Source organism: Pyrgilauda ruficollis, unplaced genomic scaffold, assembly GCF_017590135.1.
Source record: "Pyrgilauda ruficollis isolate IOZ18807 unplaced genomic scaffold, ASM1759013v1 scaffold8, whole genome shotgun sequence".
Lineage (NCBI taxonomy): Eukaryota > Metazoa > Chordata > Aves > Passeriformes > Passeridae > Pyrgilauda > Pyrgilauda ruficollis.
The window spans coordinates 10,230,592-10,242,861 of record NW_024529932.1 but is presented as its reverse complement, the minus strand read 5'-3'; the positions used below and the strand labels follow the sequence as shown (position 1 = coordinate 10,242,861).

The 12,270-nt window shown below is 36.1% G+C and overlaps 1 protein-coding gene across 1 annotated transcript in view; it reads right to left on the bottom strand.

Moving 5' to 3' along the window:
* Window positions 1-2,362: 2,362 nt before the first annotated feature.
* The window catches only part of PGR (progesterone receptor), a 31,381-nt gene continuing 21,473 nt past the window's right edge, over window positions 2,363-12,270 (bottom strand). Inside the window, 4 exon segments of the mRNA XM_041487435.1 lie at window positions 2,363-4,312; window positions 5,720-5,877; window positions 8,289-8,419; window positions 11,660-11,804. Coding sequence (XP_041343369.1) covers window positions 4,157-4,312; window positions 5,720-5,877; window positions 8,289-8,419; window positions 11,660-11,804 — 590 coding nt within the window. The 3' untranslated portion in view covers window positions 2,363-4,156.

The window sequence follows — 12,270 nt, the reverse complement described above, 5'->3', positions numbered from 1 at the left end:
CAGCCTTAAGTTTGGGCAGGGAGGAGAGGAAGGGAAGGAAAGATTCCTGTAGGATCCCTGCTGATCCTGCTACTGACACATCACTGGTAACTGAGATGAATATTTGGGTGTAGGCAAGAACACAGGAAAGCAGCTCACCTTCCCAACAAAGGTAATGGATAGAGACCTACTTGAAAAGAAAGAAAAAAACCCAGCTAAGGTACAAACAAAGCACTGACTGTCAGAAAATACAAATTTAGGTCTCACTTTCAGTGTTGCACATATAGCACAAGAAAGCATAACTGCAGTGCAGCTGAAGAAACAGCTGCAGATCAGAAATTATGTTTGTTTATTATGCACACAAATAACCAGGCCATTTCAAAGTGCCATGAAATCAACTGAAAGTTTCTCAGATCACATTTACCTCTGTCATGGACTAGGTATTAAGGAATCCACATCCCTCCACCCCTAAAGGCTGGTCCCAACTGTAGATACAGCTGAGATCTTTCAAAACATGAGTCAAGTGTTTGATCTTTAATGCTTCTTGGACCACAGCAAGCACAACTGTGGAGCAGCTCATAGACAAGGAGAACAGCTTGCAGGGACTGGAGGTCTCAGCTTTCCAAACACAGGTGAGCTGCCATGGCCAGGCACCTCGACCTCCAAAACATTATTTAAAAACTGTAAATAATACCTGTAATACCTGTACAGAGCTGAATCACAGCAGCAGATCTCAAAGGATGACTTCATGGGTTGGTTTGTTTGCTTCATTCAAGCACCAATAGAAGATAATGTTGAAGGGCTTTGGTCAAAAAAACCTCAACTGTACAGAGTAAGAGAGATTTCGCTTCAGACACAGCCTGCATTATTCAGTGCATGAAGAACTTTTAGTCTTAGCTTGAAACAAAAGCCTACAGAAAATGGATGGCAAGCTTTATAATTAATACAACAGCTTTCATACCTTTAAAATGTAATCAGGCACATCCTAAATGTCAGAAAAGAAGAAAATTCCATCTGCTGAAACCTCTTATTCCTAGTGTATAAACACACCAATAAGAAGATCCAACATTCTGCCTTACTCAATATATTGAGAAGCATTACAAGATGTCTATTTAGACCTATTTGTAAAGCTCAGGTCCAAAATGCTTTTCTCTTTAAAAAACTATTAAAGGACATGAGCACATACAACTATAAAAACTTGTACTCAGTAAAAAAAATCAAGTAATGGCTCTCTGAATATTGCTGCAGGGTTGAAAAGTCATAGTACACAAGACTTCTGTAGGGAAAGAAGAAATCAGGTGTATTGATGGATGTTCACAGAATCAGAATAATTTAGTTTGGAAAAGGCCTGCCAAGATCATTGAGTCCAAGCTTTGACTGATCTCCACCTTGTCAGCTAAACCACAGAAGTCCAGTCATTTCTTGAACACTTCCAGGGGTGGTGACTTCATCACTTCCCTGGGCAGCCCCTTCCAACACTTAACCATCCTTTCAATGAAGAAGTTCTTCCTGATATCCAACCTGAACTTCCTCTAGAACAGCTTGAGGTGATGTCCTTTCCTGCTGTCAGTTGTTATCCAGGAGAAGAGATCAACCCCTGACCCCATCTGCACCCAGAGGTCCTTTTCCACTGGTCATGGTCTCTATGTAACCCAGAGCAAATTACAATATCAAAATGGACACTAAAGGCCATTTTATAATCTGGGCTTATAGCTAGAATATTTTTCAAACTTTTTCAGACAATTACAAAATGATCACAGGACTTCCAGACTTACAGCAGACACAATTACCCAATCATTCTATCTTGTGTAGTGAATTCATCATGGCCACGAACTTTTGGGATTTTTTTTCTGTGAGTTAAGAGGTCTTTTAGAAATAGAATTTAGGAATGTTTTTAAGCTTTGTTAACTATTCCCAACAGGTATCTTTTTTTCCTTTTTGATTATGCCTTTGAGAGAAATATAGTGCATTTCAGACTAATATGCCATGTTTATGGGACACGGTGACATGTCAGCCACTTAGGGATTGAGTAAAATGCAGATGTAGCCAGATTCATGCATTCCTAAGGCAAACATGCTGCCTGATCTAAATTCAAAATTAGGGTGATGAGGAGTAATTTTTAGTTTGGGAAGTTTCTGTTATCAGTTTAATCTAAACAGTAACATCGATGGTCTGCTTACTCAGTGGTAAATTGTGGCAGTACTTCAATTCCATGAGAATGCAAGGAAATACTGTTGTTACATGAAAGTGGAATGATTGAAATGAATTTTTTTTACTGAAAATCACATTTACTAAATGCAAACACAAAATAAAGAAAAAAAAAAACTTCAGGATGTAGAAATAAAGAATTTTGTGCTATTTATTAAAACATAATTGCTTTAAGGATCACAGTTAAAAGTCAGACTGTATGGAATATCAAAGACATTGCTTTCCTGGGCAGTTAGAAATGACAAACCTAGTCAACTAACAGAGAAGTCTGTCTATACCACTTTATCTAGGGTCACACATTTGCACCAGCTCTAGTGGGTTTTGTACTGCTTTGTGGGGATCTCAAAAATACTCTTATTCCCAGCTGTAATGTAGATTCTTCTTCATTTGCTTTAGGAAATTATGACCAGTAAGGACACCTTGAGACATTCCTGTACTTGTCCACAGTTTTTTCAAGAACCAAGATGTAATTTTTACCAACTAGTAACATCACTGATACTTTTAATGAGGGGCACCCTGATTTAGCCGGGGATACTGAACTTACATCCCAGGGGCCTTTGTTCATGTGACAAGGATATGTCTGTACAGACCAAGCTACACGTCACCAGCAGGACACAGCCACACAATGGGGACAGCTAACAAGCCATGGATAAAAGCAAAAGCATAAGGCCAGAAGTATCCAGAACAGACTCACCATTTCCTATGTTTATGTATCATTTGTAATGACTGGCAAAATTTGCTGTATTTTAATAGACTCATAAGTTCTTCTTAAGTTTTATCTGTTTCTCTATTGTTTGAATATATCTACAATTTACTGCCTTAAATGCATGAGTTACTTCATAACCATATCAAAGGCACAAACACCACCACATTATAATTTTTCAGTTGAATGTTCATTTCTATGCTAAAACATGTCATTCTTCTTGAGTGTATAAAGCTAATTGAGTCCAATTCCTTTTTTACAGTTACCCCATTTATAATGGTGTGCTTTTAAAACAGAAAATATGTAGCTCCACTAAATCATACTGAAATGAGTCTGATGTGTATCAAAATGTTTGCAGTCATAGTTTCCATTTCTTTTTGCATCTGATCTCACTATAATTTGATGCTAATGGCTGATTGAGTGTTCAGCATTGGAATTCAAAACACTAAGACTATTAAGAGTTGTAGTCAGTGAAAACATCTCTATTTAAAGCTTCTGAAATACAGAATGTAAGAGTTGATGAATTTAGGATTACAGCAAAGTGATTTAGCTTTAGTAAGTGCTGAACTTTTAAGGAAAAATAACACAAACCAAACCTTAGTGGGCTTGCAAACACATTACTTCTGGTGTAATACACACTGGAATTTTCCTAAACTTTCTGATTTTTGAAGAAGAGCTCCACTGAATAATGCAGAAAACAGTATGCTGGATTAAGAGTTTCAATGCAACATGACCACAGATGAGAGTATGAACGTATACTGTGAGCCTAGCACATTATTTCTGATGGCATTGCAGTATTAAAAAGTAAAATACCTGTAAGAAAATGTGGGCAATATTTATTTTAATTCCTCCAAAATCTTACATTATTCATGTGCCCACATGTACCCATGCACACAATGTGCTAAAGTAAAAATTTTGCACCGTGTCATACCAGAAATTCAAGAGTGTGCAATGTGTAAGAAAAATGTATAACTGTTGTTAGAAATCTGGAAAGTCTATTCACTGTCATTCATATGCATATCTAAAAAGCAGCTTAGACAAGTTTACAAAACATTTTTCATGACTGTTGTGATTTTTGCAGTTAAGGAATCAGGAACTCACAATATGTACATCAAGCTTGAATGGCTTGTGTATGTTACAGGTATAAAGCAGTCGGCAGGGTAAGTATGTCAAATATGCTGAAGTCCTGACATTTAAAAATCTTGACCAAAATAAACAAACAAAAAATGACCCAGGTATCATCTCTGTGATAAGAGAAAAGACATTTCACTTCTTGTGAAAGAGAAGAGGTTTCACCATCCCTGCTAGAATCTTGGGTAGCTGTGCAGCAATCACCTCTGACATCATCTCAGGGAATTCAACGCTCAGTGCACGGGACTGGAGAAATGTGTTCAAACAGAAGAGATGGAGCTGTTTCACGAGCTGGATTTGATAAAATACAAACATGATCAATCAGGCTAGCAGTAATGCAGCCACATAAACATGCTGTCAATCACTTATACATTCATCAGCTCACATCATTCTATACCTTACCCTGTCCTTTCTTGAATCAGTAATGAGGGTTCTTGGCAGACCCTCTTAATGGCAAAAACCATACATATATCTATGGCAAGTCATATAAAACCACTGCTTCACTAATATTACAAAGTAGTATCACCCTCACTCAAGATATATGTGATGAACAATGGCAACTATTTAACAAGCTTTCAACCTTCCATCTTATTCTCACACTCATGTGTGTACTTGGGTCACTACCTGCTATTTAAACACTGCTCTGAGAGGTGGCACTTACTACTTACCTGTGAGCTTTGTCATGGTTTTCACTATGATCATATCTGTGTATGCTGCAAACACTGAACTTCACAGACTCTCATCCCTTTTAAGCAACTGCTCAACACGTGATTATTACATCTCTTCTAGCCTCTCTGAGAGGTTCCAATTTTTATTTCAGACCAGTGACCAATATGTTGTTAAATATCAGACTATTTCTGCTACCTTAGCTTTAACATCACACAATCTGTCCAGTGTGATCATTTTTCTTTTCATTATATCTCCCATCACTTTATCAGCCTGAGCTGAAACAGGTCTTGAATGAAGATACTCCATGGATCAAACATCACTTTGTTATTTTGCAACAAGCCTCTCTCCCTCTTTCCCTTCCTCACAGGTTATTTCATTGTATGCATTTAAAAGGAAGAGATTGAATTAAAATAAAATTCAGATTTGCTGAGTTCTGAAGAACACAAAGATGCAAAGATCCTGTCCACCTTGAACTCCTTAGGAGTTCCTCACAACCAACACTGAGTTCAAAAGTGTCCAGGGCATGGTATCTAGAATTGTCAAAGATTACTCAATTTTCAAACCCAGCCAGATACTGAAAAAGTGGTATAGAATACCTACATAAAACCAGCTGAACTAAAGTTGCAAAGCCAATCTTGGTTGCCTTTCACTAATTTTCAGTAGTCTGACTTTGCAACTTGAATTGCCTCTTCCTCGCACTATTTTCCTGAACAAGTATACACGTGCTCACACACATATATACACCACCCCTACCAAAGCCCACAATTGTATGGTTATGCTACCTAAAAATGAAACAAAACTGTAGCACTATAGTGCATGTTTCAAAAATACTTCAATGCTGTATACCATAAAATATGTGCACAATACATGTACTGATGTATATAGCTATCTATTCACACAAATATACACAATAAAGGATTTTTTTGTGTGTTCTGTTGTTTAGCAATGGTGACAACTCCCTTCCATAGAATTACTTTTAAGAAATTCCTTCGTACATAAAGAGCAGAAAGCATTAACAAATAAACTTACATCATGCATGGAATCCATCAGTTTTGTAAGTTGATAGAAACGCTGTGAGTTTGCCACAACGCCTTTCTGGCGCAAACCAATTGCCTTCACCAGTTCTCTGATGTAACTTGTTCTCATCTCATCAAATTGGCTTTGACTTCTTAGACCTTCCAAAGGAACTAAAAAAAAAAACCAAACCAGATGGGCTACAATTTAGTCTGAAGGCAATGAAATTTCAAGTCCAGGAAAAATGTACAGCATTTCATGCTGTACAGTGCAATTCATTATTATGTGCCAGGTACATCTTCCCTTTCAAGAGTTACTCCAAAACCAGTGATACAATTAGTTAAAAGGATATACCAGGAGCAATCGTTGAGCAAAGTTCATTTTGCTAATTGCCTTATGTCTAGAAATATCCCTAAGCTTCAGTTACATGTGTTTGCTGGGAAAAAAAAATATGGCTTAAAGAACCACTCCTGCCTTTGAGGAAACACGTTATGGACTGGTCCATGTTTACTGCTGAGGGTCTGCCCTCTTCACAGCGAATTTGTGGTAGAGAGATCTAGCTGGAGTGCTTCAAAATGGAGTCAAGGAATGAGCTAACAGCTCTAAAGTAGTACAGACAGTAAAGCTGCCAGGGCTCAGACCTCCTGTTTGAACCTCTTCCGCTTAACAGAACCAATCAGAGACTTAAAGGTGAACAGCTTTTTAGAAAAATGAGCAAGGAGGAGAAATTGGTTGAACTCCCTCTTCTTTTAAAGGTCAGGTGTGAGAATCAAAATGAGGACATGGAGAGAACACTGAGAAAAGAACCTGTTAGTGGCTGCTAGTGATAAGTGTCATGGAAAAAGAATACCTTAATTTTCAAAGCCTGGATGATTCTGGACATTTCTTAACAGCAGTTCTATAGACAACTAAGGAATACATTCATATAAGGTGACTGTGATGGAGTTCAGGGTTAGATGGAAGCTATCCTTGGCTTACATCTCTAAACCAGCAACTAAATATTTATATTTCCCCTGCAAATTAATTTTAAAGGTATCTTCCATCAATGAACAGCCTTTTTCCTCTGAATTCTGAAAAAAAATCGTCACATTCCTGCCTAACAACAAAAAGTTTCTTGTAGCTATCTATTTGAGCTGCTCCCTTCCCCTGAACATATGTCAAGTATCAGTATGCTTTTATTCAGTGGCACGAACCGAGCCAAAATCTTATGTAACAAGATTTAGAAATTCCTTTAAATCAGAAGTCTGAAAAGCATTACATTTAAGTCTCAGCCAACTCAAAGAAAAAACTGTAAAATCAAATATAATATTAAAATTTGGGCTGGGAGTTCATTCAAAATTAGAAATGTATCGAGACTGACACCCAGTTTATTTCAAATTATTGTTTCTTTGGAATTATCTAAAAATGTCAAAAACAGTTCATCTAAAGAATAAATTGAACAGAAGACACAATGAGAGACTAAAGGATTAGACCTGATTTACTGTTAGTACACAAAAGACTGAAATGGCTGTACTTCCACTACTGAAGTGGATTAAGATGAACATCATGACTAAAATAAAAGTAGTCTTAAAACACTTTAGAACAACAACAAAAAGGTTATATGGCTTTTTGAAAATGCTTTTATGGAATTATATTTTTACAGTACCAAATGGTTACTAAATGTCTCAGCAACAACTGTTAGGTGTGTTCCTTTTCCCAAATATCTGATAAATTGCTTTTTCCTATAAGACAATAAATGCAGGAGAGAACAAAAAGCAAAACTCATCAGAACAGGTAGAAATACTTGTATATTTTTCAAAAATGCTTATTCTCATTTCTAACAGCACTTGTACTACTTTAAAACTTTCTATTTGGGGATTCATAACTAACAATTATGGCCTCAGCAGATGTAACTTTTAGAATTTCAGATGAAATTTTGGAAGAAAAGTTCGGCAGCAACCACATTTCCTATGTAAAGGGGAATGCAGCTGTATGCTGCATTCTTTAAAAGATGCATACAATTAAGTGACCATGGATTTTGTTTCCAGAGAAACAAACCAAAGAAAAACATTTCCATTTGTTTATATCTGTGCTAAACTTCACCTATTTATAACTATAAAAAGTTGAATAAATGCAAGTATTGTTTGTCATGGCCACATCCCTAATTCTTTTGAGCAAACGTGCTTTAAGATCTTGGTCAAGATAAAGCCCTCAGTCCTGATAATTTATTAAATATTTTTAAATATATTCTAAAACTTTTAAGTTTGGTTTGGTTGGGGTTTTTAAAATCTGTGTAGAGTCACTTGAACTGATGTTTTCAGGCAGAAATACCACACAGTTGTTTTGAAAATGTTTAACACAGTATAGTCATATGTCAAAAGGGATCCAACATTTCCCCAGTATCTTTATACACAATAAAACCAACAATGAATCACAAATTCTTTGTTCGTTATAAACACTAGAAAAAAAAATTTTAGTCTTAGAATACTAACATGCCATCTAGGACATTTCCATGTGTTAATCCAGAGAGCTTAGTGATTGTCAAGTTAACATGGTTCAAAACTCTTTTAGTAGTGATGTGTTACAAAGAAATAAAAGAACCTACTTGTGTTGAGAAGTAACAGTGCTTTCATACACAGGAACTCTTCTTGGCTAACTTGAAGTCTGACAAATTCCTGTGGGAGTTGCCACATGGATAGACACAGGGAATAGAACGATGATTCTTTCATCCTCTGTCTTACACCCAGAAAAGTTAAAAAAATAAATTAAAAACCATTAAAACAAAGATGAAGAATGGCTCCAGTACTAACTGCTTGAAAGAAAGGTCTTGTTAGCAGTTTATCACATTACAAAAATTAAAGATGAGGTTATACACATAAACAATTTTCTGATTATTTCTGTTCCTATGCTTGTTTTTTATTGTAATGAATGTGTTATTATTTTGGATGTTAAATCTGCTACTGCTGTCCAGAAAAGAAACCAAAAAACTATCAAAGCTGAATGCTAACCACCAAAAATAAGGGCAGTTTACTAATTAAAAATGCCCTAATGAATAATGTGAAGTACTATCTTATTTTAGAAGTCAATAGATTCTTGTATATCCATAAAGAGTTCAAAGCACAGAACTGTAGACTAATCTGAAAGTCTATAGAAAACTTGTTCTTAGGTTTTGCAAAATGTCTGTATCAAAATACTTTGTAGCAACTCCAGCCTGGTACTTTTAGCAGCAATGGCATTGCTTTGTAGCATGTTATGCCATTAAAGAAACAGTTAAAAATGTTACGTGCTAAGTAAACAGTGACATTAAATACAACCTTTCCTAAACTCCCACAGAAGTAACCTGAACAAATCACACAGGAAATAGATAAAACTGTGGGATTTTTGCATCACTTTGGTACCACTTTTCTCTTTGTGATTTTGGTATATTGAGTATATTTAATTGCATATACTTAGTAGGAGAATAATTTTCAAGTGTAATGACTGCAATGGCAGCATTAGAAAGTTTCTAATCTAGACTGAATTCATTGCATATTAACCTGATGATCCAGTATCTTGGACTGATTTTAAAAGGTTGCATCCCAATCCAGTTGAATTAGGTACAAAACCAGCAAGATTAAATTTTGCGCACCTGCCTGCTAGGGGGTTCAGATCAGCATTCCAACCTGATTGCAGGTAGCGACCTCAGCAATAAAAACAGAAGGTATTTTCCATTTAAAAAAGACTTTTTCAATGCATTGTTTTTCTTATTATTTAAAGTGTTACTGTCAGCTTGAATGAAAATTATTTCAATGTTGGTCAACATCTGGTATCTTGTACCAGCTCTTAAATGACATAATCATAGAAATTTAATCTTTTACACCTGAATAGTCTTGTATCTAGATCTACTTTAAATCTCCTTTTCTGTTACTTTTTGGTAGCATCTCTTCCTAATTATTTTCTAATGAAGAGCAATAGCAGCTTTTGGGGTTAGCAGCTTAAACGTTACTCTTACTCAAATTTTAAGACACTGCAAAACACAAGTAAGTCCTTGTAGGGTGTTAATACAAAGAAATCTTGGTCAAACTAGCTCTACTGGCTTTCTTGGTCTGAAATTGATGCTACCAAACACGTCCTTCCCCAGAAGCATAACAACTCAGTTCACCTAAATGATAGATTGGCTGTAACACAAGCTTTGGATTGTGGTTTCATGGCTAACAACTATGAACATGAAACAACTATCAATATGAAGCAACTATGGTGTGCACTGCCCCCTCAGAAGGACTTTCCATTATCTCTTTCTACCTCTAGGCACACACTCCTGTGATTCTGGCATTAGTGCCTGCACTCCTACATGGTGAGTCATGTCAGGGATCACCTCTACCCACTTATGAATGGTTCTTTCTGGGGCACCTCTGAGGCATATAAACTCCTTATCTGTTTGACAGTGCAGCCAGAGAGTGTTTGGCCCAGCTCAGCTAAAGTCATGGGGATGCATAACCAGTTAACTTTTATTACATTGCATTACAAGTTAACTTTTTTTTGGCAGTGTTCAGCAGTTACCCTTGCTTAAGGTGAACATGAAAGTACAAGCTTAGACGTCATCGTAGATAGCAAAGCTGTTTACATTTTACTGACCTAAAAGCTAACTTATTTCTAATAAATAGTTGCAGCTATGATTCAGTGCATCAGTTACTTTTTATATCTCTTTGTTTATAACATCTCTACTATGACCCTGATGAGATGTTCTACAATCAAGAGAGGAATATATTGTCAGCACCCAGCGTAGATGATCTTGAGTTGATAATAAGAAGCTGTCTCTGGTGGATTAAAATCAGGGTTCATAAATCTCAACACCATTCCCAAACAAAGTACTTAAAGTCTTCTTCACAAGCTCAGCATTGGGATGATACTCCAAGACATGACATTATTCCTTAAAGCCATCTCACTGTGTTTCTTCTGAATGTAACCATAAGATGCACCAGACTATGCTGGGACAACATTACAGCCAGAAACACGTTCAATCTCATCACTTCTAAGTATTTCAATTTGTACAGCACAATTAATAAAAATGAGAGAGGAAAGAATTCATTACTCAAGAATCTCACAGTGATTTACAGTCATTTGGAAGAGAAAAGGTCAGGAGCTATAGGGTCAGCTCTACTGAATATCTTCTACAAAGAATTTCACTGGGAGGATCTTGCACATCTATAGATTTTAAAATCAGGTGTCTAGATCTTCTGCAAATCCACCCCTTAATCCTTAAACAATATGTCTTACAAAACACCTGTTTTTCTTTCAGCTTGCTTCATAGCAGTTCTTTTAGTATTTTAAGAAAGAGGGGAAAAAAAAAAAACTGAGAAAATTTTATAAATATAGAGATTAAATTATGTTTTACTGTTCCTGGCAACCTCCCATGTACTATAACCAAAGAATATAAAATTACAAGTCTGACAATATTAATTTGCAGAGCTGGAAAACTGACAGAGACTGAAATGACAATTATCTAAATTAAACAGCATAGTGTAGGAAAATACAAACCAAAAAGCCCCTACCATCCCCCTGCAGAAAAGAGCAGTCTCATATAATTTTTCCTTGATATTAAAATTCCTACTTGATAAGTAGTTTTTTTTTACTGAGCATTCAGATTTTAGGCAAACTATTTGCAAAAAGCACCCAAACAAAAACAACCAAAAAAAACCACACTCACTTCCATTTAGTAAACATTAACTCATGACTTATTCAGATGAATGGAAGTAAATCTTCTGGTTTTTTCTTAGATATTTGAAGTTCTATTTGAACTGCTTTTGCTTGACCACGTACACAGAATAGTTCCCACAAAACCCCCTCCCAAAGATACTGAACTTTGAGATGGTCAGAGGACTTGGCCATTCGTTTTGAAACAGAACAAGTAATGAATGAAATCTTGGCTTCAATGAAGTCACATTCCCATTGGCACGTAAAAGTTCAACATGTTATTCATGGGAGCATTCTACTTACTCATTGAGAATCAGATCTGGTGCAAAATACAACATCTGACCACTGACGTGTTTGTATGATCTCCATCCCATTGCAAAAACCATTAGACTCATCCAGGAATACTGGATGAGGGTTATCTGATCATCGATATGCAAATTCCGAAAACCTGGAAATGAAATTAAAGATAAAATATTTCATAATTCTCATCTAGACAGCAGCTAAGTAGATGTTTGAGATTACAAATCTGAGCTATCAAACTGAGGACACCTAGAAAGACAAGCAGTTCTGGGGATGTAGCTCTCCAATGCTTGGGTAATAACTGCCTATCTTAGTTTGATAGTTAACCTCTTGTCTTTTTGTTCTCATCCAGTATTTTGAAATGTTCACACCAAAATTTATTTTAGCAAAAATTACTGTTTCAGAGGATAGGAATGCATCTCTTTTTCTTTTGGTAAAAAATATGACAGTTTGTAACATGATCACTGTAACCAACTCTCACTGAATGTCAATAGCTTGAACATCAGTGTTCTTACCATAAGATGTAGCTGTCACACAAAAACATCCATATATGAGTATCTTTCTTCCATTCAACTTAAGAGAACCATACTCAATTGTGCACTTGTTTTTGATAT